Source organism: Cyanistes caeruleus, chromosome 12 (assembly GCF_971803275.1).
Source record: "Cyanistes caeruleus chromosome 12, bCyaCae1.hap1.1, whole genome shotgun sequence".
NCBI classification, from domain to species: domain Eukaryota; kingdom Metazoa; phylum Chordata; class Aves; order Passeriformes; family Paridae; genus Cyanistes; species Cyanistes caeruleus.
The window spans coordinates 18,870,392-18,897,734 of NC_141712.1; the positions used below are offsets into that span (position 1 = coordinate 18,870,392).

Consider the following 27,343-nt stretch of genomic DNA (forward strand, 5'->3'; position numbering starts at 1 on the left):
TAATTTGCCACTTCACACCAATTTCTAAATGATTCATTTGGTGTCACATATTCCTGAAGATATGAAATGGTTCTAATTAAAGGCAGATGAGCAAAATATAGCCTATAGGATGGATATAGGGATGCTTTTCCATGTGAGAGGCAAAGCCCACAGCCACAAATACCTCTCCAGTATGGCAGCCTCAAAAATGCATCCACAAATATTATTCATCTCAGTGGTCTGCAAAGATTTATCAGGGGTTACAGCTTCCTGAAAATATCTGTGAGACTCAGGGGTTTGGAGATGTGTGTTTGTCACTTGGCAAACAGTCACTTGCTTTTACTATACCCACTAAGAGTGCAGCAATTATGAGTAAGACAGTCTGGAAGAGACTGAAGTGTTCAAAAATGGATATTATGGGGAAAATATAGCTGGATGTTTACAATAATTTCTTCAATTGAAAGTAATGAAAAGCATCTTTCCACACGTCAGCATGTCTGCTTACTGCCTTTTTTTTTTCTTTGTGGGGGGGAGAATCTTTTAGAAAGGAAAATCTGTCTGAATTTGCCCCAAATACTTTAAAAATAACTTGTCATTTTGGATTATGAAGGATAGTTTGGGTTGGAAGGGATTTTAAGGATCATCCCATTCCCACCCCAGCCATGGGCAGGGACACTTCCCACTGTCCCAGGTTGTTCCAAGCCCTGTCCAACCTGGCCTTGGGCACTTCCAGGGATCCAGGGGCAGCCACAGCTTCTCTGGGCACCTGTGCCAGGGCCTGCCCACCCTCACAGGGCAGAATTTTTTCCTAATATCTCATCTAAACATAAATTTTTGCAGTTTAAAGCCATCACCCCTTTGCCCTGCCCCCCAGTGCCCTCTCCAACAGATGAACACACAACCCTGAAACTCCAGAGGCCGAGTAAGAGGTGTTTTATTGATGAACAGCCACAGCTTTCCTTCCGGACATTGTGGAATCCTTATGTTGTGTCTATAATTCTGTGCTTTCTCCATGGTCCCCAAGGCATTTTTAAAAGATCTCCCTCACTAGAAATAAGAAATATCTCCATGGGATATTGGCCTGAGAGCCTGTTGGAGGTGATTGACACACTGGAGGGTGCTGAAGGCTGTCAGGGTGCAATAAAGCAGCATTTCTTCCCCACATTCACCGAGACTGCAGTGCCATTAATGTCCCTCAGAGCTCTGGTTTGTGAAGGAATCACAGCAGAAACCACGGAACAACAATGCTGGATTAAATGTTTGCTGGTGAGCCTCAGTTTCTGTCTCTCCATGTCCAGCTGAGATGGGTATTTTTAAGGACTTGTGGGTGCAGATCTGGAAGGCAGAATGAAAACCAGAATTACTGGGGTTTCTAGTCTCTTGCTTTAAAAAGAGATAATATGGGGATTGATCCTACACCTCAGTCCTCTAGAACAAGCTATTGTACCTGATGGAGCTGAGCTCAATGATTCTTGTCCCTTCCAGCTCTGGCTATTCCATAATTCTGAGATCTTTCCTGGCAGGTTTTCTCATTTTCCTTCTTGACTTTACCCCTTTGATGCTATTATAACTTATAGGTGTTTACTCCAAAGCCCCATCAATTTCAATACAGGAAACATTTCAGATAATCCATCCTAAAAATAAAATAAATCATTATTTATTTAGGTTTGTGTCTCTTTCAGCTTTCCAGTCCCCTGCAGAAATGGGAAGTTTTTCTCCAGAGCGCTTAACATGTTGGTTGAGGACTTCTTCCTTTTACCCTGATGCTGAACTATGACAAAATGCTTGTGAGAGTGAACGAGCTGCAAGGTCAGATGTGCAAATATAGAATGGATTGTTGAAGATAAAATGGACTTAACCTTTGGGTTTTGTATTGGCCTTTTTTAAGTGGTTTGCCTTCTCTCTGAAATTTTTATATTTGCACTTAGTTTGCTTAGAAGGCAACATTGAAAGGAGTATTTTGGAGGAATTCCATCTTTGTTCTGAATTATTAACTTGTATGAAGAATGGCAAAGATAGAAAATCTGGGGGGCAGAAACAGAAATCAAAACTACCCCCAAAAATGCTGGATCATTTTACTGGAAGGAATGTTGTTCAGTTTACTGTAAATCTGCAGATGATTCCCGTGATCAGAGCCAAAGTTCAACCCATTCTTGGTGATTCTGAGATTCAATCTGATGGTTTATCTCATAAAGCAAAAATACAGTGTGAAGACACTGAGGAGAATGGTTTACAAAAAATAATCTTATAACCAGAAAGGCTGAATTTTGGTGTCATTTAAATCTTCACTATGAGAAAACTGGATGCAAATTCCACCACAGAATTCTTAAAATAGAAAAACAAGGAGCAAGGTAAATGTTTTTAATCCCAGAATTAAGAATTTGTAAAACCCAAGGCTTGGGTTAATTTTTGGGAATGTGGGAGATTTCAGTTTAGAATAAATGAGTATCGATAGAAGATATGTGATAGAAAAAACCCTTAAAAATGGTGCTGTATGTGCTAGGAAAGGGCTTGTAACACAACAAAAGCATTCCCTAAAATAGAAACACAACACTGACATAAAACACTCATCATGTTTTCAGTGTGAGGCAAGGATTTCAGTCCTAAGCTCCCACATTGGACCGGGGCTTGAATAGCATTTCTGTTCTCTCCTCAGCTGAGCTAATGACACATCTGAGGAAGTGTCAACACCACAGCCGAAAAAGCTCGAGGTGGCAGGAATGCTGTTCACAGGGGACATGGCAGTCACAGCAAATACTCTCCTCAAGGCTGGTTACTCCTGACTAAACAGTGTTTGCAGCAGGAAAAGCCAGAAACTCGCCCAGAGGCAGTGGAGCGCTCCAGATGAGTGCCATGCCTTCTCCAGCAGCAGTGGGTGAGGTAATGCTCCCCCTGGCTCCTCTCCTGCTGCCAGCCCTGTCTCAGGCTGGGATATTTGCTATTTATTTGCTATTTTTTATTTATTTGCTCTTTGTTATTTATTTATTTGCTGTTTGCTTTAGTCAGAGGCCGATGTCACCCGGGGTGGATGAATCCAACCTAATTCCTGATGGCTCCAGGTGTCATTTTCATTCCTGGCAGGGGGAGTTTATCTTCTGTGACTTCACCTTCCATAAAATTTTCAGGTTGAGTGGAAGTCACCTAAACTCCCCGTGAGCTCTGCGGAGGGCAGTTGGCTTTGCCGCGCGGTTCCTCCGAGGTCTCCTGGCCACCTGTCTGAGTTTGGGATGAATCACCCTCTGGACACAGCAGGAGAGGAAACGGCCTCAGGCTGAGCCAGGGGAGGCTGAGAATGGAGAGTAGGAAAAATTTCTTCATGGAAAGGGTTATCAAGTGCTGGGCCTGGCTGCCCAGGGAAGCGGTGAGCTCAGCATCCCTGCAGAGATTTGGGAAGCGTGTGGATGTGTCCTGGGGGGACATGGGTTAGCGGTGGGCTCGGCAGCGCTGGGGAACGGATGGCCCCGATGGTCTTGGAGGTCCTTTCCAATCTGAATCGTTCTATGAGGTGCTAATTTTTCTTCAGGGGCTGCAGGGATACTGATTTTCCAGTCCATATGTGCAATCTTAGTTTGGGGTGGTACAAATCAGGAGAAGTGAGTGAAGGTGATCTGGAGAAGGGGCTCTGATGCAACCTCGTGGTTCTCTGGCTGACAAAACCTGGATGAACAGGTGGGAACAACTCATCCCAAGGGCAGTGAGGGGTAGAATGAGGGAAAAAATGGAAGTTTGATTATTTTATGATTTCTTCCCCGTGTTTTGGTTCTCTGGACAGCATGTTCCAAAGCTCTGTTTTCCAGTTCCTATTCAGTGTTGGATTTATCAACACTTTGGAGGAATTAGAGGTGGATTTTTCTAAAATGGAGCAGAGCTCAGCCCAAACTCTTGCAATTATTGAGTTTGGATTTTCCCATCTAAGCACAGCCTAGGGAAAACTTGCTAGGAAAACTTTTGTTTGTAGGAAATAACTGGAAAAAGAACATTTCACCCCATTAGAGTGAAACACTGCTAAAATATCACCTGTGAAGGACAATATAAATTCATTGAAGTAAGTCCCATCTTAATTTTGGTGAGTGAGGTGGAGTTTCACAAACCAGTTTATGTTTTCATGAGTTGATTGTGCCAGATATGATCTCTTGAAATCCTAAAATTTTCAGACAGGAGGTCACATTCCCACAAATTTGTCAGTTTTGTTACCTGGGATATAACTTTAATTTTAGTTTCAAAAGGTTGCCAAGAATCCCAAAATTGAGTCAGAAAGTGGTGCCATGCCTCACATTTGCAAACAAACATAAGAACCAAAATGGTTTTTTTCTGTCCTTTTAGCACTTTTAATTTTGTTCATTATTAAATATTTTAATTGCCTTCCCTTCAGTGAACTTTAAAGTTCAATTACAAATGAAACCTACAACTTTTTTCCACAAAATATAATAAATGAAGCTTGTTCCTGTTTTTCCATAATTATTTCAAGTGTAGATCAGCTGATCTCTTTCCAGAAAGGAAAAGAGACAAGAAATCCTCTGAAATATCCTCAAGGAATACCCATAGATAGAAGTATTTATTAATGCAAGGAATTATTTTTATTTTTATTTTTTTTCAAAAATATTGCAGGCATTTCTTATTCTTGAGAATTTACTTCTGCTTATGGAAAACAAGAGAAATTCCAGCTGGTGCATGGAGGCATCAGGTGCTGGCCAGGAAACCTTTGCCAGGTTTGTAAAAAGTCTTGGACCCCACATAGGGGAAATGAGGTTTTAATCAGATTTCAGGTGTCCAGAAAAGTGGATTTATTTCAAAATCACCAGTGACCTGTGGCTGCATCTTTGCAAATCCAGTTGTTATTCCCAGTGGGAGCTCCCATTTCTCAACAGAGCTGAAATTCAGGCTGCTTCGCATTTGGAAATCAAAAGGAGCCCTTTGTGCTTCTGAAATTCCGGCCTTGGCCAAGTGCTCTGCAGCCAAGAACAAAAGTTAAGTGAACTCAGAAAGAACAAGTCATCAGCCTGACCTTTGCTCATCAGAAAAATGTAAAACATCTCAGATTTATTCCTCAAATCCAAGTCAGGTTTCATCTGTGCTGAACATTCGGTGAAATAAATGGGAATTTCACAAAAAAGTCAACCTGAAGTCACTGCTGGCAGAGGGGTCTCTGCGTCATCTGTACTTGACAGTTTGTAAAGACCAAAATCCATCATTCCAACCTGCTGGAAAGAGTGTTTTAAGGGTTTTTTAATTCGGTTTGAGTTTGATCTTTTGTTGTAGTGGGTTTTTTGGGGCGGGGTTTCATGGTTTGTGGTTTGTTTTTTTGTAGGTTTTATTTTTGGCTTGTTTGCTTGTTTGTTTAAATTGTTATAAAGGAAATTTTTCCAGCATAGTGACTGGAGCTTGTTTAAGTTTCTATTTACTCCAAGGAGTTGTTATGGAAGAGCAAACCTCATTGTTCTGAAGCAAAGTGAGTAAATGATAAATGAACGTGTTTGGCAGCAGAAAAACAAAATAAGTTTGGCTGGAGAGAAAGGAGGTGAAGGTCCTGATATTTTTTGTTTTTTCTCCTCTCCATCCTCCTGCATGGTGGGTGATGCTCTCCCATGCCCATCAGGTCATCTTCCATTATTGGACCTGAGAAATTTCTTAAATTATTTTTATTTATGCATAATCACTACACTTTTTAGGAGATAACAGCTGGAAGAACAAGGAGACCCTCACAGCAGAAGTCACGGGTAGAAATGTAATTTTCACTGCAATAGGAAATACCTGAAAATGTAAAGAAACATTTTTCTGTTTAGTGTATCCTAAATATCAAACTGCACCCAGGAAAGGAGGGAGCTGATTTAATAACATCTGGTCTGGATGACTTGGACATGTCTGCCATGGTAATTGCATGTTAAGGATACGATTTCACACTGCTTATAATGTCAGAAGCTGTTTCTAATTATACATTACCCAGAAAAGAGCCTTGTTGCCTTCTGTCTTTAAATTATTGTTTTTATCCAGACACCATCTGTCCAGGTAGGTAATACTGTGGCTACTGTTGCTTCCGAGAACCACCTGATCATTGATGGATTTATGCTCACTGCATAAAAATCTTTTTCCTGAAACCTGCAAGTTCACAAAAATATAATTATTGCTGTATTTCAGTCAGAGAAAATTTCAAAACAGTGGTAGGGGATTTTAAATGACTTTCTATGAATAAGAGAAGAAAACTTCTCTTTCAAAAATACATTTAGTGACTTCTGCCTCACCATTTTGCACAGCAATGAGTCCTTCATTAAGTTTGGTCTCTCAGACACCTCTCCCCATATGCAGCATTGAGTTGCTTTCCATTAAAATCAAATTTCCATCCAGAGATGGATGTGCAGCTTCCATGGCCTGCAAACATCCTCCCCCAGCACTCACCTGGCCAACGAAATGTTATTTCTGACGCCCTGCCCGCAGTACTTTGCGTTCTCTCTTAATCAATCAAAGTGTCCTTATCTTTGCTGCACTTCATCTTGTCTAACAAGCGTCCCCAAAAGCACCTGAATTGTGTTTCTAGGAATGAGTGTGCTGTCTTATTGGGACCATGTGTTCACCAGAGCCTGCCCTGTGCCCTCACACAGGAGAATCCACACTGATTCATTCCCAGAGCTCAAACTTTGAATGTTCATATTATTTTTATTAAACTTAACTCTGGTTCTTTCTCCCTTCTCCCTTTTCCCGTGCACCCTCCAGCTATATCCAGCCTCAGAGTCAAAACAGGAATAAATGGAAAACACATTGAAGAGAGGATTATGTCCATATGGAGGAGGATTGACATCCATTTCCAGACTGGGAAGATGGAGTTATACCAGCCAGTTTTCCTTTGGTTATCCACCTAAGATGCCTGTGCAGGTGAGTTGACGCCTGAGCACCCAAGGACAGCACCCTGGGAAGTGTCTCAGCAGAAAGAGCTGGTCAACCTCACAAATCTCTACTCAAATCCACCCTTTCTGTGGACACAGTCTGGGAAGGATCTGAGATCTCTCCCCATCTCCCTGACTGCTCTGCCTGGCTGGATCATGGTAAGGTAATTAGGAACCAGCTGGAGATTGCTGGCTCTTGGCTGGGCCACTGTCACTTCCTTGTGACACCAGCAGGGCTCAGGAGATGTGAGGCCAGCTCTGAGCGAGTTTGATTTCTCCTGATACTGATAAAACTGAGCCCTGGCCCCCTGAGTGAATTGCAGCTGTGAGCCAGAAAGCGATGTCAGAAAGCAGGGAGAGGAAAAGGAAGGAGCTGCTCAAACCTCAGCAAGGTTTTGTCCATCCCCAGGGCTGCTTTTGTGCTGGGCTGGTTTGGAACAGGGCGCTCTTTGGAGAAAATGTCACATTCTATCCCTCCAACACCACCTTCCACAAGTCAGTCCTGATTATCAGTGTGGATGTGGTGCTGAAATCTGGTCCCGAGCTATGAAACTTTCTCTTTAACCTTTTGTCATTCCCAGATTGAAAATTGTCCAAGCACATCCTCATCCCTCAACTTTCCTTGGAAATTATCCTCAACCCTCACATCATACTGAGGGATGGAAAACATTGAGAGATCTCTAAAGTCAACAAGATCAGGGCAAGAGCCCAGATTTCTCTCGTCTGAGCCACAGCTGCCCAAAAGTTTGGTAAATACCGAAATTACTATTTTAATGGCGAGAAATCCATAAAATAAAAAAACAAACAACCAAAACACAACCGCTCCAGCAACAACACAGAATTGCAGAAATGTGAGAAATCTTTGCTGTAATAGTATCAGAGTGCACAGAATCAGGCAGGATTGTGCCCACAGCTCAGTTTAAAAAAAAAAACCCAGATTAATGGGCATAATCAAGCCTGACATTGAGTAAGAGGCAAGTACAAGTAATCAGATCCCAACTTAGCTGATGCTGGCATTACTGGGAGCCTGGGGCACAGTCCAAGGATAAAAACATAACGTCTTATCTAAGCAAGGAGTCATTTCTGCACCACTGGTTACAACATGTTCTTAAAAAGGGAAAGAAGGAAAAGGAAAATATGGCACATGAAATTATTTTATTTCCCAGAAACGATAAGAAAGTAAAGCTGAAAGTTTCTACACCCAATCTTTATAGAGGAAAAGCCTATCTAAAGTTAACCCCTTGCAATGTCCACTGTAAAACCCCAGGATATGAAGAAAAATATTAAAACAAAAAGTGAAATGGGGATTAAATCAAATTAAAGTTAAAAACTCAGATTTTGGAATATTTCTGGCTGGTTGGAGATTGCTGGGATCCATGGGGCCAGCCTGCTTCTTGGTTCAGTGAGAGTTCAGGCAGTCTGACAATCACATCCTTTTGGCCAGGACTCCTTTCCTGGCAGCTCATCTCCCTGTTTCTCAAGACTCTTCTTTTCCTCCAGATTCAACAGGGTGTTGACCTGGATCTCTCAGAACAGCTCATGGGGAGGAAAGACCCTCTGACACAAAACCACGTCACTGGACAGGGAACTGTAATGTCAGGGAGGGCATCTGGAAGATCAAAGTGGGAATAAACCAATCACTCCAACCCTATTATTTCCGGCCTTTTGAAGCACAGCTCATGAGTCTTAACAAGGGAAGACTTTTTGTGTAAAATTCAGTAAATTAAAAAAAAAAAAAAGCAACAAACCCAGACCAAACACGCACAGGCCTGTGGGGGAAAAGCTAGAATTGAATTTCCGTAACACGGACCTTTCCCAGAAAAGCCAGCGCGGATCAGCGTGAAATGCAACACCACACATCTGCGAGGGAGTCTGCCCAGCTCCTCCCAGTCTTTTCCATTTTCATCATTTGCCATCCTTTGAAACCTTCCACGATGACAATTCACCAGCACAGCCCAGCTCTGCCCCAGAGGGAGCTCTGGGACACTGGGGCTGCCTGGAGTCAGGAGGAAGACACAGGTGAGAGGGATGGAGGGTGGTGGGTGGAATCACCTCCTCCACCTCGCCTCTGCCTGTGGAGCAGGGTCAGACCATGTGTACAGCCCGAATGAAGCCTCATTTTCCCCTTCCAGCTGCAAGTCAAGGTGTGAGCACTGGTATCTCACAGAAACGACTCAGGTTCTCAATGCTGACCTGCCTCAATGGTCTCCATTCGGTGGGACACTGATTTATTGTCCTCACGAGCCTCAAGTGACACCATTTGCTCTTTCCCCAAGGGCTGGTAGGCGAGCAAGCTGACAGTTGTTGGTTGGACGTGACCACTGCTCTGCCCTGGGAGAGCGACACATGTGTGAGGTGGCCGCTCCTCAGCCCTTCTCAAAATGTTTGTGCAGGAGCAGCCATAAATCCGTCTGTATTGACCCGAAGATGCAATCCAAGGTGTTTCAGCCCGGGCCTTATCTACATCACCTTATCAGGAGCGAGATGCACCCCGGGAAGGGAGGGGACTACGCCAGAGGGTTTGGCCTCGTCCCTTCTGTCCTGGCACGGGGAGGGGACTGCGGGCAGAGCTGGGTAATGATTTGTCATCGCCAGGACCGGGGTGTCTCTCTTTGCAGAGGAAACCTTGGCCGTGATTGACAGTGGGGCTGTTTCTGCCGCTTCCCTCGCTGTTGTCAAGTAATAATGAAGCTTTGTCAGTCCATCATGGACATGGATATGCCAGACTATGTCGACTCCTTGGACTCCTCTTATACCATGCTGGAATTCGACAACCTCCGTGTGCTCCCCAATAACACCGGTGAGATTTTTACCCATTTTCTCTTGAAAAAGCTCCACTACTTTTACTATAAAGCTGGTCAAAGAGGAACGGCTGGTGGGAGGTACAGGGCAAAGGGTGGAAGGGGTAATATTTAAGCAGCTGACCTGTCAACCTCTGTTGCATCCGTGGTTATGTTTGGGCTGAAACGCGACCCCTTCGCTTGCCGACCCCGTTTTGGGTTATTTTCGTTGCTGGGCTGAGCGACATGCCCTGAAGAGCCCAGCAGGTTCTGCAGATGTTGGTAGAGGCCTTCATGGCGTTCCCTGGGTTTGTCCCACTGTGTTGTTTATGAGAGGAGTTATTACCAATATTTCTCGTTCAGATGTGTGTTTCGTTCCCGTGTACGACTTCAGTTGACGTTTAATTCTGGGGAAAACTAGTCGTCCCAAATGGCATTTCTCTGTGATTGTGTGCCCTGTGTGAGTTGGGCCTGGGAACTCGGTTTGAGAAGCAATATCCAAATCATTTCTAGCTTTGTATTCCTGGTTTCCAAGATGGTCCTAACAGTTTTTAGAGCACAGAAGGACTTGGCTGGGAGGCGGGAGTGTTTATACGGCGAGACTTCCGCTTCATTCACAGGAATAAAGCGCTTTGTGTGGTATTCAATTTTTCTGCAGTCAAAAGTACTCTGACATAAAGCGAGCTACATTCTGTGAAATTAGCTTCTCACTGTGTAAAAATAAAGGGCATTTTGGTCATATTGCATGAAACCAATCGTGCAACTGAATGAGGTTCCAAAGTTAGCAATCCCTTCGGAGAGTTTTGGCAGCCTTTTCATATGTTAAGAAGCTTAGTGAAAATAAGATGGGTTTTTCACATTTGCTCATTAACTGGCTTATCAAAAGAAATCAGTTTTAGTAGGGATATCACCTACAATATCAAATTATTAGATGTGGGGCATGGAGGAAGGTCAGGAGACAAGTAGAGTGAAAAGGCCCAAAGGAACCTGGATTTTAAATTGCCTTCTGTTAAGCTCTGGCTGACGCCAAATCAAAGATTTTCAATATATATAGCTCTTGTAAGCTCCAGAAAGACTGGATCTTATTCTTGCAGAAAGGTTTCCATCTTCCATCCTCTTCCAGAAATGTTGTTTAACACACATGTTTTGTTCTGTCACTTCCAGTTGAACAACAATATATTTTTCACTTTTTGAAGAGGAACAAATTTCCTCAAAATTCAGTATAATTTTGCAAATGAACCACCAATGCCTGTTCACGCGGTAGAACTGACAGGTTGAGTTTTTTCTGAACTTTATCGAACTCGGTATTGTGTTATTTGTTTAGCTGTTAATGACTAACCAGCTCTCTCGGGAAGTAGCTGCTTTGAAATTAGCTTGTTTGTCTTGGGTAAGTGTCTTTTTCTACGGTTTGTAAAAATAACTTCAAAAAAGACCTGAAATGGCCATGCATGGAAATCTGTGAGTTCAGTTCAGCTGAGTTCAGTCCCCTGAGGTAATTCAAAATCACAGTTTCCTTGTGGCTTCAGAAATATTTTAAAATATTTTAGAATCAAGAAATAATCTCATTTTAGGTACTTTTCATAACTATACTGGATTTTTTTAAGATTGTTTATATCTCTCCTAAGGTTCAGCTGTGTTTTCCCTCCTAAATGATGACAGCTTTGCCCTCTATAAACATGAACAGGAAAGGATGCAATATTTATTTTGATGGACTCAGTGCAGTTTCTTACCTTCTGAACAATTCCAAAAGTGAAAATTGGAATATTTTCTAATAAGGTCATGCTTTCTTGGAACCAACTCTTTCCTTCTTCAGAACATTATTTCATCAAAATTTTGGGTGGATTAATTTTGTGGAGCTCTTCCCATACTTAGATGTTTCTTCTTCAGGAAGCTGCTATCATTCTGAGATCTGCCCAGATATGTGTTTTGGATTTTCCACCTTCAAATATCCCATAATTTGCCAAATATTTTAAGATTAATTCAAAATAAAGAATAGAACACTTCATAGGAGTGATATCAAAAATAATTAAGGTTTAAATATAAAGCCTGGCAAAAGGAAAGGAGCAAAAATCACTGCTAATTCTGTTTTTCCTTTGTGAAATGTATTTTGTCACAGCAGAAATTTTTCCCATTCTGTACAAATTTGTTTCCTTCACCTCAGCTGGCACTACAACCCATATCCTCAGTTTTTATGTGTGGTTAATGGCTGTTCCCTTGTCAGAGCTGTCTTGTTTTGGTGAAGATGTGGAGCATTGCTGCAGTGCAGCCCCAATTCTTGATTGGAGAGTTGGCGAGCGCTTTCTCCCAGGGTGATGCCCATGGCCCTGCCTCAGCTCCCACACTCCACACTGGGACTCTGGCACGAGGTTGATGAATTCCTTCCCAGCCCTGCAGGAGTCTGGCCCAGTTCAGACCATGCAAAAGCCACCAGAGATGTTTTGGCAGTGATTTTCCATCCCTCGAGCTGCAGGAGTGCCCAGAACAGCTCTGGTTGGCACCTTCATCATCGCTCCTGTAGGGTTTGGGATCGCTAAGTCACTGCTGTGTTTTATATCTCAAAAAACCCTTCTGTTTGCTAAAAGCTGATGTAGAAAGAGGCTGACCTGCACGTGGCCAGGGTTTAAACCCCCTCCTGCCCTGCATTTGTGTGTACAGCTTTCACAATGCTGGCTTTGGCACCGAGTTTGGCTCTGTGTGCTCAAGCCCTAAACCCACACTTGTGATCTCTTCACATCCTAGCCCAGCACATGTAATTTGGGGATTTGTTAACTGCAAGTTATGTGCACCAAAACGTGGATTTCCTGGTAGATAAAAGCCACCCTGGAAAGTATTGCAAGATGATTCTCTTTTACAATGTGCATCTAGAAGAGCTGTAGCCAGCAAAGGAACTGAAAGAAGAAGCAGTGCAGGGGTCAGGTATCATGAGAACATCCTCAGTGTCATTTCTTATCACTGTAAAACTGGCATTATCATCTCAGCCCTGGTTAGGCAATTGTTTACATACAGAGGCAGTGGGTACCAAAAAATTTGTGTGCATTTCAGTTGTGAGCTTGGCTGACCCCAAATCTGGGGAAGCCACTGGGCTGCTCTTCTCAGCCTTAGGAGAGGTCCCAGTCTGCCCACTGATTGCATATATCTTACAAAAAAGTGGTTAAAACTTCAGCTATATCTGCCAGTGTACCTTGGGGACAGCCTCAGGGAGGGGTCTGGCCACAAGCAGAGCCTCAGCTCAGCCTGGGAGCCACACTAAGTCGAGATGAGTTGTGGTCTCCTCCTGGAGAACAAAATCAAGTGCATCTCTGCAGTGGAAATTTGAAAGGCACCATGGCACAGTGTAGGAACTATTCAGGTTCTGTGCCAGGCAGGGATGGAGCACACAAAGCAGATTTCACAGGCAGGGAATGTGCTTCCAGGGATCCTGGCCTTCCCCTGCCTTTCCTTGTAGAGATCAGTCCAGGAAAAACCCAGACATTGAGTAGGTTTGAAAGCTGTGTTGAAAGAGTCTTCTGGTTTCTGCAATATCAGCTGTGCCCTGCTCTTGTCTGAGATAATTCTCATTTGGAGCCCATCATTAGCTGGTGGCAGGATTTTGTAATTAAAAATTTTGATCATAATAAAAGTGCTTATGGCTTCCCTTTTATTTACCTATTTATTTATTAAAATTTCTCTTCACATTCAGCCAATTCAGCTGAAAAGGACACGTGGCTCTCTCCCAGGGTTTGAATTTTTAGCTGCCCTAGCACAGAGCCACCCAGCTCACCACTGGTTTGCTTGTGCTTCCATGGATACAAGCAAAGGCAAAATTTGGTTTGCTAATTTCCATCAGCACAGTGCTGATGGCTTCTCCTCCAGTAATACCTGGTTTAAGGCCAGATTATTAATTTCTTCTTTACATCAGCGAGCAGATTCTCACATCCTACTCACATAAAAGATAAAGAAGTCTTTTCTGGTGAGTAAATACTTTCCAGCATCAAGAACATTTTGCAGTCTGGACTCAGTTGAAGGATGAAGGGTCTATTGGACACCTAAACTATTTGACCTTGGCTTGATTCCTCTGAAGTCTAGAGAAAGCATGAGTGGAGTAAAGAGGAAATTGGCTGCCCTATCTTTATTTTGGTTGTGCAAAGTTTTAAAATGGAATCCAACACAGGGCATTTGTTTATGGTCATTTGCTCCTTCAAATAATGGATGGAACAACAGATGCCCAAATCCACAAAGGAATATTCTGTACAGTTCATTTAATACTGAGTTATTAAGTAATATAAAATCAAGAATCATTGCAAAAAAAAAAACCCTAAAAATCAACCTAAATTGCCATTAAACCCCTCTGACATAGACAGTGGTCCCAAAGGACCCAAGTGTCGCTTCCTGACAAATGTCAGAGCTGGGAGAATCTTACACAGATTTGGGAAGAGACAAATCTCAATTCCTGTCATTATGACCTAAGAATGATTTTGATGCTGTCATTCTTTCTTGTCATATTGCTCTCATCTTGCTATAACCCACTTATTTACTCATCCACGCACCAGAAGGTGAATATGGACCAAAAGGGTTATTTTAGAAGGTGACAGGAATTCTGAACTTTGCACTAGTGAAGTCTTGGCTAAAAATGGCTTAGTCTCAGCCTTAGTTAAAAAAACTGTCATTTTTTAAAAACTAAAGCTTTGTTGGCTTTGGGTTTTTGTTTCTTTTTTTTGGTGGGGGGTGGGGGGGAGTTGATTACAATTTTCATTGCACAGCAAATATTTTCACTATAAATTTTTTGACGTGTATTCACACACAAAAATAACCTTCTCCCTCTCTCTCTGTATATGCACATTCTGTGTGTGGATTACCCAGAGCTATTTTTATGCATTATGGATTAGAAAACTTTCTCTGGGCAGATCAGATGGCAATTCCTCCTCTTTGAGTAGTTTTATCTGAGAAACTGCTAAGCTGAGCTTTCCCCATCCCTGTTGTGAGGATGTCCCATCCCAGAGATGCGTCAGGGTGTGCCTTGTCCCAGGGACTTTTCCGAGGTCACTGGAGCACGGGATGGGCTCCCCTGGAGCACAGAACATGCTCCCAGAGGTGTGATAAATTCATAAAACCGTCCTGCAGCCCAGGTCGGGCTCTGCAAACAGATGGGGAGATACAAACACTGTCAGCTGCCCTCCTCGCAAGGGGCTCCTGTTTTTTCCTTCCCCGAGCTGTGCCTCAAATTAGGAGGATTAAGAGGGCAGCGAGTCTGGTGGTCAGGGCAGAGGGAGAGGTTCCAAGGGGAGTTTTCAGCAGTGTGTACACACAGGGCAGGCTGGGGCAGAGCTATTCCTGCCCCAAATGAGGGGGTGCTAACGGAGGACATGACAGAGGGCATTCACATGCCTTAATTTTAGGTCCCTAATTTAGAAGACTGATCTTCCTGCACACCTCTTGTTGCTTTCTAGTGGAAAGCAGTGAGCCTCTTCAGGGAGAATTTCAGAGGAGGGACCAGACTTAGAACTAAAGGGATTCCTGTGGGAGCTGCTGTCTCTGCCTTCCAGTTGCAGAGGAGCTCTCAAGAACAATCTTTTATCTTCAGCACCTCTTCATGTCATGGGCATGAAGTAGTTCATCCTTTCTGCCCCTGCTGTTTCTTCTCTGCATTCTATTTATTCAAGTTAATGAGCTTTCTTTCCATTTTCTTCTGTGGACACCAGCTTTGAACTATGTTCTCCAGATATCTCATTGAGGAGGTGGCTCTCCATCCCTCAAAAACATAAAACTCACACGCAAGTGAGGTTTCCTTATATCTCTCCAGGAAAGCAGTGATAATTGTTAAATTCTCAGGGTGAGTTTGGGTTATGCAGTTTGAAATCTCCCTGATCACTGAAGAAAAACACCAATACCAGAAGCAAAGGAGCCGAGCTTGGGGAGAGCATGAGTGTAAATTGCGAGGTTTCCGTGGCAGGGAGCTCTAACTGTCCCCGTTCTCTGCCCGCAGAGGCCATCGCGGCCGAGTCAGCAAACACCAACCTGCTCCCCAACGGCGTCAACTCCCTGTGCTCCATCTGCGGGGACCGGGCCACCGGCAAGCACTACGGGGCCTCCAGCTGTGACGGCTGCAAGGGCTTCTTCAGGAGGAGCGTCCGCAAGAACCACGTCTACTCCTGCAGGTACCGGGATTTCAGCTATTAAAACACGCAATTGATGGATGCGGGAAATGATTTGGGGCAGGGACCAGGGGATCGTGTCTCAAATGACAAGTTGCCATGCCATGAAGGCCACCAGTAGAACTGTAGTTTGGTCTGGGATTAAACTCATTTCTATCTCTAAACTCAGTCCTATCTCACTTGGACCCTGAGGCCTTCTGTGGCACGGAACAACGCTTTGAGCAAATTCACCGTCACTGTTTTCCTCCTGGTGTAAATTGAGGGAAACTCACAGACCTGAGAATCACAGAATGAACTAGGTTGGAAAGAACCTTTGAGATCCTTGAGTTCAACCCAAAACCTGAGGTTTGACTGATGTGTAAAATACATAAATACAGACCTTGGGTGTGGAGTGACACCATGACCTCGTCACAGCCCAGCAAGGGGAAGCCAAGGTGGCAAAGGACCAAAGCTCTGGAGATTTCCTCTTTCTTGCTTTTCCCGGTAAAAAACAAGAGTCATCCAAGAATCTGTCACCTCCAAAGCCCTCTCACAGCTTCTCTGTTCTTGTTTTGAAATACAATAAATTATGTGCACTGACTTATCAGTGATGATTTTATGAATATTCTGAGAAATAAGTGTAGACCAGAGATGATTCACATCCACTTTGGCACACAGGTATACATTTGAGAGAGATTTCTTGCCAGGAAGAGGCTATAAATTATAAAGCTGCTATCTTGATTGACCTTAGAAAAATTATGTTTATTTTAGCACAGAAGAAAGTGGAAAGAAATCCCAAACCTGAATACACTTAAGCCCTTCATCTCTAGCTAAAACCTGGAAGTTTTCTTTCTGTTCCAAAACTTTTCCTTCTCTAAAGGCATTCCAAATTTTTCTAATGCAAGTCACCCTACTTGTTTAAAATGTTCCTGGTGCCCTTCCTAGTCCAGGACACACCATGAAGGACACCTGAGGTGACAGCAGTGTCCACCTACACAATGCCCATCCCATGAACTGTGGGATTCCTGCAGGAGGACTTGAACTCTGCCACTGGTTTCTTTGAAATTTCAGCTGTCGGTCTCCTGGGAGCAGAGTGGTTGCCTCTTCCCAGGAATCCATGAATCTCTGCGATATTTGGCAGCTCAGGGAAGATCCACAGCATTGAAGCCAAGCTTGTGTGCAAGCCCTTATTTGGTGAGCTCAGCCCAGCTCAGAGCTCTGCAGACGTGAATACCTCTGAAAGTCTTTGGGCCTTTGTACCTTTGGCTTTTTACCAGCCTGGGAAAGTGCCTGAGCTTTTACAACCTGAAGGTCCCAGAGCAACCCACGTCATCTCCTTTCTGCATGGAAGATTCCCCTTCCATTGTTTCACCCACCATGGGGAGGGCTGCCAAGGCTGCGTGGGCCACCCCTGGATCAGCACAAGGGCTCCTAAATCCCCAGTGGAAGGAGAAGGAATTAGGAGGCCATGCCCCTCAGAACAAGGCCGCAGACTGTGGGCCACAGTGCATTTTATTCTGTGCAAATCGTAGAATAGTTAACAAGTGAAATCAGACAAACCCCAACGCCCAACACCCAAAAACTGTCTGGAAGTGGGAGATGGAGCTCCTACCAGAGCACAACTTGAGTCACAGTCTTGTTTTCACAGCCAAAATCATCCCAATCCCTGCAGGGTGGGTGGTCTGAAGCCGCTGCGCTCCCAGCTGGCAGGAGTGGCGGTGGGGAAGAGGAGGAGCTTGGCCAAGCCAACGTTGATTCAACCCATTTCTTTCAACCCAAAATTTGGTTCTCCTCTAGGATCATGCAGGGTGGAGCTCAGGGACGTCTGGGGCTGTATTTGGGAATGTATTTGGGGCTGCCCAGGGTAAGGGGGTGCAGATGCCAGGCTGTTTGCTCCATGTTGTGTTTCCCATCTCCTCCCAGGTTCAATCGACAGTGTGTGATAGACAAAGACAAGAGGAACCAGTGCAGGTACTGCAGGCTGAAGAAGTGCTTCAGAGCTGGCATGAAGAAAGAAGGTGGGTGCAAAGAGACATTTCAAACCTTCCTGCTGCTGTCCTGGGCCCTGTTCCACGGCAGAGCATGGTGGGGAGCAGCAGCAGCACTGGCTGGAGAGATGATGATTGTGTGTCAGAGAGATATTTTCTGTTGCAGCTGAAACATTTGCCATTTTATCTCAATTTCAATGAGAGCCTGGTGACACTGTTCACCCATCCGGTGAGGCTGGTCTTTTTGGGATATTTTAGTCCTGGGAAAGGGATGGGCTTCCTCAGGGCTTATTTGGTCTCTAAGTGCTTTACAATAGCAATTTCCTCTCTCCATACCCACTGGTGTGACTCCTAATCCCACCTGTGCCAATCTCAGCAAGGATCTGCCAGCTCTGATCTCATAAATGCCATCAGTTTGCTGCTACAGGTGGTGTGGTTGGCTCGGCTGATGCTCACCTAGCTGTGTGAGAGGGCAAGGTACAGCCTGAGCACAGAGCCTTAAGGAGTGGGAGCCTCTCCTCCACGGCATGGGGCAGAGCTCCTGAGCAGGGTGACTCATGTGTCCCCCACAGCTGACTCACCAGGGGACATGACTCAGAGCAAAACCCTTTTGTGGTGTTGCTGGTGGGCAGGGAGGCTGTGGAGCCACCACCTGCACCAGCACTGAAGGGCCAGTCCCACTTTGGCCAACACCTTTTGTTGCACTTCCCATTGTCTGTATTGAGGAGGTGGAGAGTTGTAGGTTTGGGTGCTGGTGACCATCAGGATGTGCCCTTTCCAAAGGAAATGCCATCACAGTGCCTAATGCTCTGCAAGAAATAAAAACATTTCTGTTAGCCTGTGCCTACGTGCAGCTTCCCTGGGAAAGTCTGTGATCCATCACAGCACTTCTGGTCTCTGCTTGTCCAGTTCTGCACGCTGGCAGAGTGTGGATGATCCTGTTTTACTGTGATTGGCCTTGTCCATTCACAGCAGCTTGACAAACTGGGGGCCCAACCCACCCAAGGTGTAGGTTGTTGGGTGATGGTTTCACACTCTTCACCCTTCATTTGTGCTGTTTTCCAGCCTACTGGCAGCTAAAAGATGAGGGAGGTAGAAAGAAGCTTGAAAGTTTCTTTCCATGTCACCAAGTTCACCCAAGGGGTGGGATTGTGGCCCCACTGAACCCAAGGGGAAATTTGCCATCCATTTCTGGTAATTCTTGAGAATTTACTGGTGATGAAATGATCTTTCCGATGTTCTGACCATATGTTTTCCTGGAGGAGAAGGGTGTCTTGAAATTTGGCATAAGTCATGGATGAAGCAAAAATGCCAGCTGGTTTAATTTAGGAGAAATGGAGTAAATACAGCAGATGGAAAAATAAATAGAGCTCAGATTAATAAAGACCAAACTGAAGCTGATTTGGTCAGTTCTAGATGGGATAAAACCAATTGCCAATGCAGCAAACTGCAGTGCTTGGAAAGGCTGAAATCTGGTTATCAGATCTATTTGTTGAGCTGAAGCATGATTTTTATTGGTTTTTATGGTAAGAGTTATAAAACCTTGGCTCATGCCTCCATCACTGAGTGCAGCTTGATGGGAGATGACTCATTTCAAGTTCCACATCGTCACATTCCTTGAAACCTTTTTTTTATGAGTGCAGTCAGGTTGAGCGCTCGGAAAATTCTCGTGTTTGGCAAGGAAGATTTTAAAGCACCTTGAGCAACTGCTGTGCAGAAATTAGCTTAGCTGACCAGAGCTCTATCCCAAGCACATGTGCAGGACTGGGAAAGAAAAGTTCTTGCACAATTGTGTGCACAAAAAAGAACACAGCTATTTGCTTTTGGGTGGTTCTAGATTAATATTAAACAGTATTGCGAAGCGTTAGGGAAAAGGAGAAGCCGTATCTCGGAGGGAGCACTATTGGGGTGTCCAAATATTTGTACAAAATCTTTTGGAGCGTGCAGCAAGCTCATGTTGGGAGGTGGCAGCGGTGGCATCCCTGCTCCGTGTCCCAGCCCTGGCACAACCCTCTTCTCTGGCACATTCCCGTAGGGCCAGCCCTTAGAGCAGCAATCAGGGTTCCCAGGGTGTGGCAATAGCATTGTTTATCCACAGCAGAGGGGCAGAAGCTGGGAACGATCCTTTTCCATTGGCTGTGACAATACACCTGGGGTGGGGTCAGAGGGGCTGTGTCACCCCTGCCCTGCCCCACTGACCCACTGCTTGCTCTCTGTGTGCACAGCCTGGGGGAACTTGCTGTTCCCTGGCAAAACTGACTGATAAACGGGAGTTTTGGATCCAGAGGGGGGTTTGTTTTTTGCTTTTCCACTCTTCCTGTGTTGTAAGATGTGATGCGACACGTTTGGACATCTCTTTTTTTTTCTTTTTTATTTTTTCTTTCCCCTCTTGGAAACTTTTCTAGTGGATAAGGAACTACAAGGAACTGTGTAGCCTGGTAGAAGCCAAATTTCTCCCTAAAGAAAAAGCTATATATAATATAATACAAATACCTGAGCTATGTGATGACCAGGTCTGCATGGGACTGTAGGATTTAAACTGTGTCAGAGGAGGTTTAGATTGAATATTAGGAAAAGGTTCTTTCCCTGGAGGGTGGTGGGCACTGAACAGGTTCCCCAGTGAATGGCTGAGAAAATCACCTGTAGGATCTTTAGATTGACTTGTTTGTACAGCCTGAATTCGATCCTGTTTTCAGGAAGAACCAAGAGCGCCCTTACACAAGAGACCCACACCTTCAGGCTTGTGAATTGAGATGGGGTCCAGGTTCCATCAGCACTAATGAGAGCAGGGAAGGGACAAAACTTGAGTCTTGTGGAAAGTCCAGTGCCCAGATTTCCTAGAAAACAGTTCACTCAGAATCACTCCTATCCCAACTGCATTTTTGGTATCAATAATTCACTTTGATAACAGCTATTGCAGTTAGGATGAGAGGAGAGGGAAAGCCTTACCTGAACAAAAAACCCTCTTATGTCCTGAACACCTTTATGATCAGGTTCTAAGATTTTTACAGGAGATTCACCCCTTTATTCCTGTGTTGGAGTTAAGGCTGGGACTGTGCCAGAGGGTAGTCTGGATGTTTTGGGGATTTTCTGGCTGTTCCCCCTGACTTTCTCTGTTGGCTCAGAAGGTTCGATTTCTATTGTCTTGCACAATGCTACCAGACAGGTTTTTGGTCACTGCAGCATCCGTGGCTGAGTAGAACACCAGGTACTTAAACACCCAAAGAAAACAGCGGGATTCTATTTTTAGCATCACCCTGAGATCATGTTTAACCTCGAATAAATCAGCAGGGTGTGATTTCTCAAGTGAGCCAGGTCATCTCCTCACACGGAGTGCCTGAAAACCTGGAAGCCTTTTGAAATGTCAGCACTGCACTGTCAGGATTCAGTTTGTTGGTGGGAAAAGAAATGAGGGGTTAATATTTAACCTCTCATCCCCTTCAAAGTAATTTATGAATGTGCATGAACTTCTTCAATTTTATGCAGAAATGAAAAGAATTATTTTATCACTGCTGCAACAGTAAGGAGGAGGGAGGGTTTGAGGCTTTTCTTTATTTATTATTGTGAAATTGGACAGGTTTATAGGACAGTTTTATTAGTGCTTCACAGAGCCTCTGTCTTGTTTCATACCTTTTGTTTGCACATTTCTTTTGCCAGCTTTCAGAATGCTGGGACTGCAGTTTATTGCAAAGAAGGATGGAAAAGATAAAGGATCTTCTCTACCTTCAGTAGTCATAAATCAGCCCACAAGTCCATGAAAGGATTAAATGTGCATGTACCATTGGGATTTATTTGTGAATAAAACACACCACACCTTCAAAATCCGAGGTAGCTCAGGGAAAAAAGATTATTTGTGGATATAAATTAATCAGGCAGCAGGAGGAGTAAATCTGTCGGTGAGGACAGAAACACTTTGAGCACTGGTGGCTGCACCACGCAGGGACCTGTCTCCTCCTCTGTGTTCTCTCTGTGCCATTTATCACTGCATTTCCAACCCCAACAGCATTAACAGAGGCTGGCTTTAGTGGAATAATGATGGAAAGAGTAATTCCTGTGTAGGCACAGCCTGAACCTCCGCAGTGGCTGTGGAAAGTTACTGGTTTGCTGCTCTCCCAGCCAGTGCCCGTGCCCCCATTTCTTGGACTCCCTGGAGATTCCTCATCCCAGCCTCTGGTCCTGCGTGGCAAGGCAGCAAGGACAAATAGTTTGGGAAGCAGGGGCTTGCTGCAATCCCACAAACACGGCCCAGAGCTCGAGGCAGAGTGTCCAGCCTTGCTCTGAGTGACAAAACCCTTCTGAGGGCTCCCCTGCGTCACACGGAGGATTTGTTTGTTTTCCATCCACTTCCCACAGCCAGGACGTGCTGACAATTCCCTGGAGAGAGACACAAGCATCGTTCTGCCCTCTCTCCCCTTTCCCTGTGGGAAAGCCCAGCTCGGGGCCACGCTGTCCCTGGCCAGCACCATCCTGGGGCCTCTCTGACGTCCCTTCTCGAGGGGCTGGGGCGCTCTTTGTGGTGTTTTCTGGCTTTGGGAACGTGCAGAGAACAGGATTAGAGGGGGAAAAAAACCAGGGAGCAAAGATTTTGCCAGGCACTCCCTCCCTGTGAGACAGATGGATCCAGCACTGGGTTTTTAGTCCTTCCTGCAGGTTGATTGAGTTTTATTGACAGCAAAGGCAAGATCACACCTGATCCCAGCACCCCCAGGGCCAGCACGTCCCTCGAGCACTCCCACTGCCTCACCAGGAGTGACCTGTCCCTTCCCTATCACAAACATAATAAATACAGCAATATAATCACTGCACAGTAATAGATTAATTTTTGTGGCAGGTGAAACATTAACTCCCCTTTGTATCTAATTCCATCACATCTTGGGTGCTTTCAGCGATAACACCCGAATCACCTTGAGAAAGTCACTCTGTACCATCCACTTACACTGGGAGAGAGAGACTGAGCTTATCAGAGCATGAGGGAAGCACTGAAATATGTGCCATAAAAAGACTTGGGGAGGAAAAACAGGCTGAGGCTTCTTAAAGGAGTCTGTCCTGGGGACCAGGTCTGCCTGGGACTCTAGCAGTTTCATCAAATCAGATGTGTAACTCGATTGGAAAGGCAAAATTGTCCCTTTTCTTGTAAGCAGGCAGAGAGCCTTACCCTGAGAGCACGTTGGGGAGCATCTGACATAAATCCAGGTGTAGAAGCTTGGATAGGGATTTTACAAAATAGCCAGTGATGACACAGATTGGATCAGGTTAGTTCCTCCTGAGTGCTGGATGCTGCCACTCACCTTTCTGCTGGACCAATAAAACCCATGAAGTGTCAAGATTATGGTTCCTTTAATCACCTTCAGGCTGACCCTCCCCTCATGCACAGGGCAGCTTATGCTGCAGTCTAAAGAGGGTTAGCAGAGCCTCCCAAAAGCTGTGTTTTCTCTAAATTGATGACAGATTGCCTCTCTGTAGCGTCCATAGCCTGAAAATGCTCCAGGAATGTGTTTGTTGTAGCACCTTTTGGAAATGGATGCAGCCCCTTGCAGGCAGGGCTGGCTCTGAGGCACAAAGTCAGATCCCCATGAGCTGATCCTGACTGACAGCAAGGCTGAGCCCCAGATCTTGAAAAATAAACACCTCACTCCTGTCCATAAGGGGAGACATTGATTTTTTTGTCACTGGTGCTTGTTTTCTGCCCTTTCACTTTGTTGGCCCCTCATCAGAGGCTGCTTAGGAAAATAGAGCAGTGGTTGGACATGAGCTGGCAGAAAAAAAAGACCTTCCTCAAACTGTGCAAAGCAGAGCCCACGTTTTTTGTATGGATTCCTAGGAATGAATCCTGATGCTCTAAAACCCCAAAGAGACCTAAGACCCCAGCGGTGAGGCAAAGACTCAAAAAAAATGACTGCAAAATAACTCTGCTGATTCTGCAGAAAGGGAAAAAGAAAATTGCTGGAAAAATCTTCTCCAGTGGCCACTTTTGAGACAAACCCCCAGTGTTCTACCCCCAAGGGGTTAAAGCACAGTCGTGCTTTGGCAGCTCTGTTTGAGTCATTCTCCCCAAATAAAGAGGAAGGAGTCTGGGATTGCTGCTGGATGAAGGAGGAGGGATGTGCTGCACTATCACCACATGCTAAATCTTCCTGCTCCCTCTGCTTTAAGGACATGACAAGTGCCTTTCCCAGCTGTTTGTAGCCAAAATCTGTGAGCTGCCAGGGAAACACTGAGTGTGCTCAGGCTCCTTCCCCCAGCCCCGAGCTGCTGGACAGAGGCAAGAGGGCTTGGGGGAGAAACCTACACTGAAACCAGATTGGGTTAAGTCTAAATTCTCCTTTTTCCTCTGCTGCTGTTTCACTCGATGGCTGCAGTGGAGGTGAGTCAGCTCCTGGGGACCGTGTTGCAAAAATAAGCTGCTGGAGTGCAATCCATGCCTCCTGTTCCCTGTGCAGGGCTGGTGGAGCATGAGGCTGGATGTGGCTCGTGCTCCAGGGAAAAGGATGGTTTAAAGGGTGGGAAAGGCCCCGAAAAACAGTGGGTTTTTTTCCTATTTCACCATGGCATGTCCAGCAAAGGGTCTGGGCTGATCTTCACTCTGCTGTGGTCCCTGCAGTGTGTCCAAGGTCTGTGCTGCTGTTGTTATTACCAATTCAGAGCACTGAGCTGGTTTCCAGCAGGGCTGGTGACAAACCCTGGCTTGGTCTTGTCTTTATCTGACACTGCTGGCAGGGTTTCAGGCTCTCTGAAATCACCTGCGTGATGGGCAGCACTGGGGGAATGGCTTTAAGGGGGAATCTGTGGATTTCATCTTCCTTTTCTTTGAGCTTCCTTCAGGGGTGACCCTTTCTGTGTCCCCTGGGAGGGGATGTCCCCTGGGATCACCACCACTGATGCCTCAGGGGCAGGGGACGCTCACAGGCTGCTCTGAGGTGGGATCAGGGGATGCTTTTCCAGCACTGCCAGGAGATGAGGTGCAGCCCCAGGAGCATCAGGAGCTCAGCACAGGAGCCCTCAGGGTAGCCATGGCAGAGAGGGTGCCAAAGCCACCAGCAGTGTGGCTGCATTGCCAGGTGGAGAGAGGTGACACCAAACCCCTAAATTCCCCCTGAGCTGCATCAAATACAGTAAAAATCCCATGGGTGCTGCTCTGACCTCCAAACGGCCTCGTCTCCCTCTTGTGCTTGGTCTTCTCCCCCTTTTCCCCTCCCCAGAGCCTGTTCATTCCAACATCCAGCAACAGTGGGGCATCTTGGAGGAGCAAAGCCACATCCACTGCTGTTTAGGGACCACAAGGAGCAGCAGCCACTGGGAGCTCTCACTGCCACGAGCACTGGGAGCTCTCAGTGACACAATCACCTCTCTCTCTCTCATTCCAGCCGTGCAGAACGAGCGTGACAGGATCAGCATCCGCAGGAGCAGCTATGAGGACAATGGCTCTCTCTCCATCAACATCCTCACTCAGGCTGAGGCCATGGCACAGCAGGTAGGACACGAGGGGACAGCCCCCTCCAAACCGTGACCCTCAGCAATTCCAGCCTGCTGAACCAACCAGGGCTGGATGATTTTCCTGCCTTTGGATGGCTTCTGCACAAGGGAAGAAAATTCTAAATATCCAAAAGCAGACAGGGGAAATCCATTATCAAGGCAATACATCCTGCAGGGAGCAGTTGGTGGGAGACAGCTGAAATTCCAAGGGCTGAGGGATGTTGCAGAGCCCAGGTCCCCTATTTCCCCAGCCTAAATTGTTGCTGCACCCCTAAAATCTCACTGCATTCACACAGAATTTTATCCTTCCTTGCTGCTCTCTCTGTCCTGCTCCAAATGTAATATTCCAGTCATGGCTGATCGTATCTTTCCTCATAATTTTTTTATCAGGACAGCAATTTTAGGGCAGAAAAATAATGTGAATAAATCCACTGGGCTCCAGCTGATGCTGATTGCTTTTTTATTTCATGTTCCACCATTAATTGCACCCTGAGCATCCTTTAAATTCTTATGCAAATACCGTTTCTCCACTGAAACATACGGACCAGATGTTGCACATTACATGCAGCAATGAGTCCACTTCCTTTTCAAAAAAATTATGTTTTTTTAACCCTCTCCCTGCCACACAGCACCTCAGGAATCAAAAAAGGAGTTTTGTGTCCCTGACAGTAACTTGGGGGAGAAAATTTGGATTATTTCATGCATTTGGTTGGCTGGAGGGACTGGTGGGAAGCTGAGACACAGCGCTGCTGGCTCCTGCTGGGAATGGGAATGTTAATTTTGTCCTGAGCCAGCCTGGAGAGCTAGGGAGGTGGAGGAGGGCTGGGTTAAGTGTGTTGGGACCGAGCACCACCTCGTGGAAGCTGCTCCATGGGCTGTGAGTCGGACACAGCTGGGCACAAGTGTCCAACCACAACGGGAACATCTTCTCAGGGCCCTGCTGGGATGAGTGGATGCTGTGGAGAGCGACAAAACCAGCCTTGATCTGCTCCAAACACAGCTGGGTGGTTTCTCTTGCAGTATTTACCCCTGAGCCCCGTGCACAGCACAGACATTGCCATGAAGAAGATTGCCACCATCAATGATGTGTGTGAATCCATGAAACAGCAGCTCCTGGTGCTGGTGGAATGGGCAAAATACATCCCAGCCTTTTGTGAGCTCCCCCTGGACGACCAGGTAAAACCAAATGTCTCTTCCTGGTAAATCCACTGCCTTTGAAAGGAATTCCCAGCTGGACCTTTTGCTGGGGAATCTGGCATTAACATACAGATCACCCTGTACAGAGCTGTAAACAGGAGAGAAAGAGGGACCAAGTAAAAATAACTTCAGTAGCCAAAGTCCCTCAAAAGATAGAGCTGATCACTCCTACCTGCAAAAGATCCAGTCAAAAAATTCTGCTTGTTGTCAGACTGCTGCATTCTGAATTACAAGGCAATTCTCATTTTGCCTTTACTGGCACCTAAAAATTGAATATAGAATCTATTTCCTGAGAACTCAAATAACTCAATCCCCTCTCTGCTCTTTTAGTTAAAAACAGCCTCTCATTTAGTTTGCCACGAATGTAGAACTTCTCAAAGTGAACATACACTGATATTTTCTAGCCCTGAACAGAACTTTATCTGTAGATCTGCCAGATCTAAGCAAACACCAAATGGGGCTTAATTAAACAGCAACAGCTCAGCACTCCATTCTCTGTTTTTCCAATGTAATCTTATTTCTTCCTCCTGTGCCACCTCCAGGTTGCCTTGCTCAGAGCCCACGCAGGGGAACATCTGCTCCTCGGGGTAGCCAAGAGGTCCATACCATACACTGATTTCCTGCTATTAGGTAAAGTCGTGAAACACCCTCCTGCTTTTGTAATTCACCCCTGCTGAGTCATTCCCAAGCATTCTGCACCCCTGAAACCCCCTCTGCACTCCTGGCCGTGGGCTGCACATCTGGGTGGAGACACAGTGCTGGAGAGGAGGGTCAAAAAGAGACTAAAGTCACTGGGATTTTTCTAACTGTTCCCTCACAGCTTTGAAATTGTGGGTGGGAAAGCCCAAGTATCTAAATGGCATCTCAGACTGGGTTGTTGTGGTTTTGTATCTGAAATTTTCAAGGACCAAGGAATGAGGTATTTGGGAATAAATACA

At 45.4% G+C, this 27,343-nt stretch overlaps 1 protein-coding gene across 1 annotated transcript in view; it reads left to right on the plus strand.

Moving 5' to 3' along the window:
* LOC111934429 (hepatocyte nuclear factor 4-beta-like) overlaps nucleotides 1-27,343 on the plus strand; it is a 38,191-nt gene that overhangs the window by 3,986 nt on the left and 6,862 nt on the right. Inside the window, exons 3-10 of the mRNA XM_086847096.1 lie at nucleotides 6,688-7,021; nucleotides 8,358-8,876; nucleotides 8,990-9,657; nucleotides 15,600-15,771; nucleotides 17,671-17,765; nucleotides 25,100-25,206; nucleotides 26,229-26,384; nucleotides 26,948-27,035. Of these exons, the coding sequence (XP_086703222.1) occupies nucleotides 9,543-9,657; nucleotides 15,600-15,771; nucleotides 17,671-17,765; nucleotides 25,100-25,206; nucleotides 26,229-26,384; nucleotides 26,948-27,035 (733 nt within the window). The 5' untranslated portion in view covers nucleotides 6,688-7,021; nucleotides 8,358-8,876; nucleotides 8,990-9,542. The remainder of the gene's footprint in view (nucleotides 1-6,687; nucleotides 7,022-8,357; nucleotides 8,877-8,989; nucleotides 9,658-15,599; nucleotides 15,772-17,670; nucleotides 17,766-25,099; nucleotides 25,207-26,228; nucleotides 26,385-26,947; nucleotides 27,036-27,343) is intronic.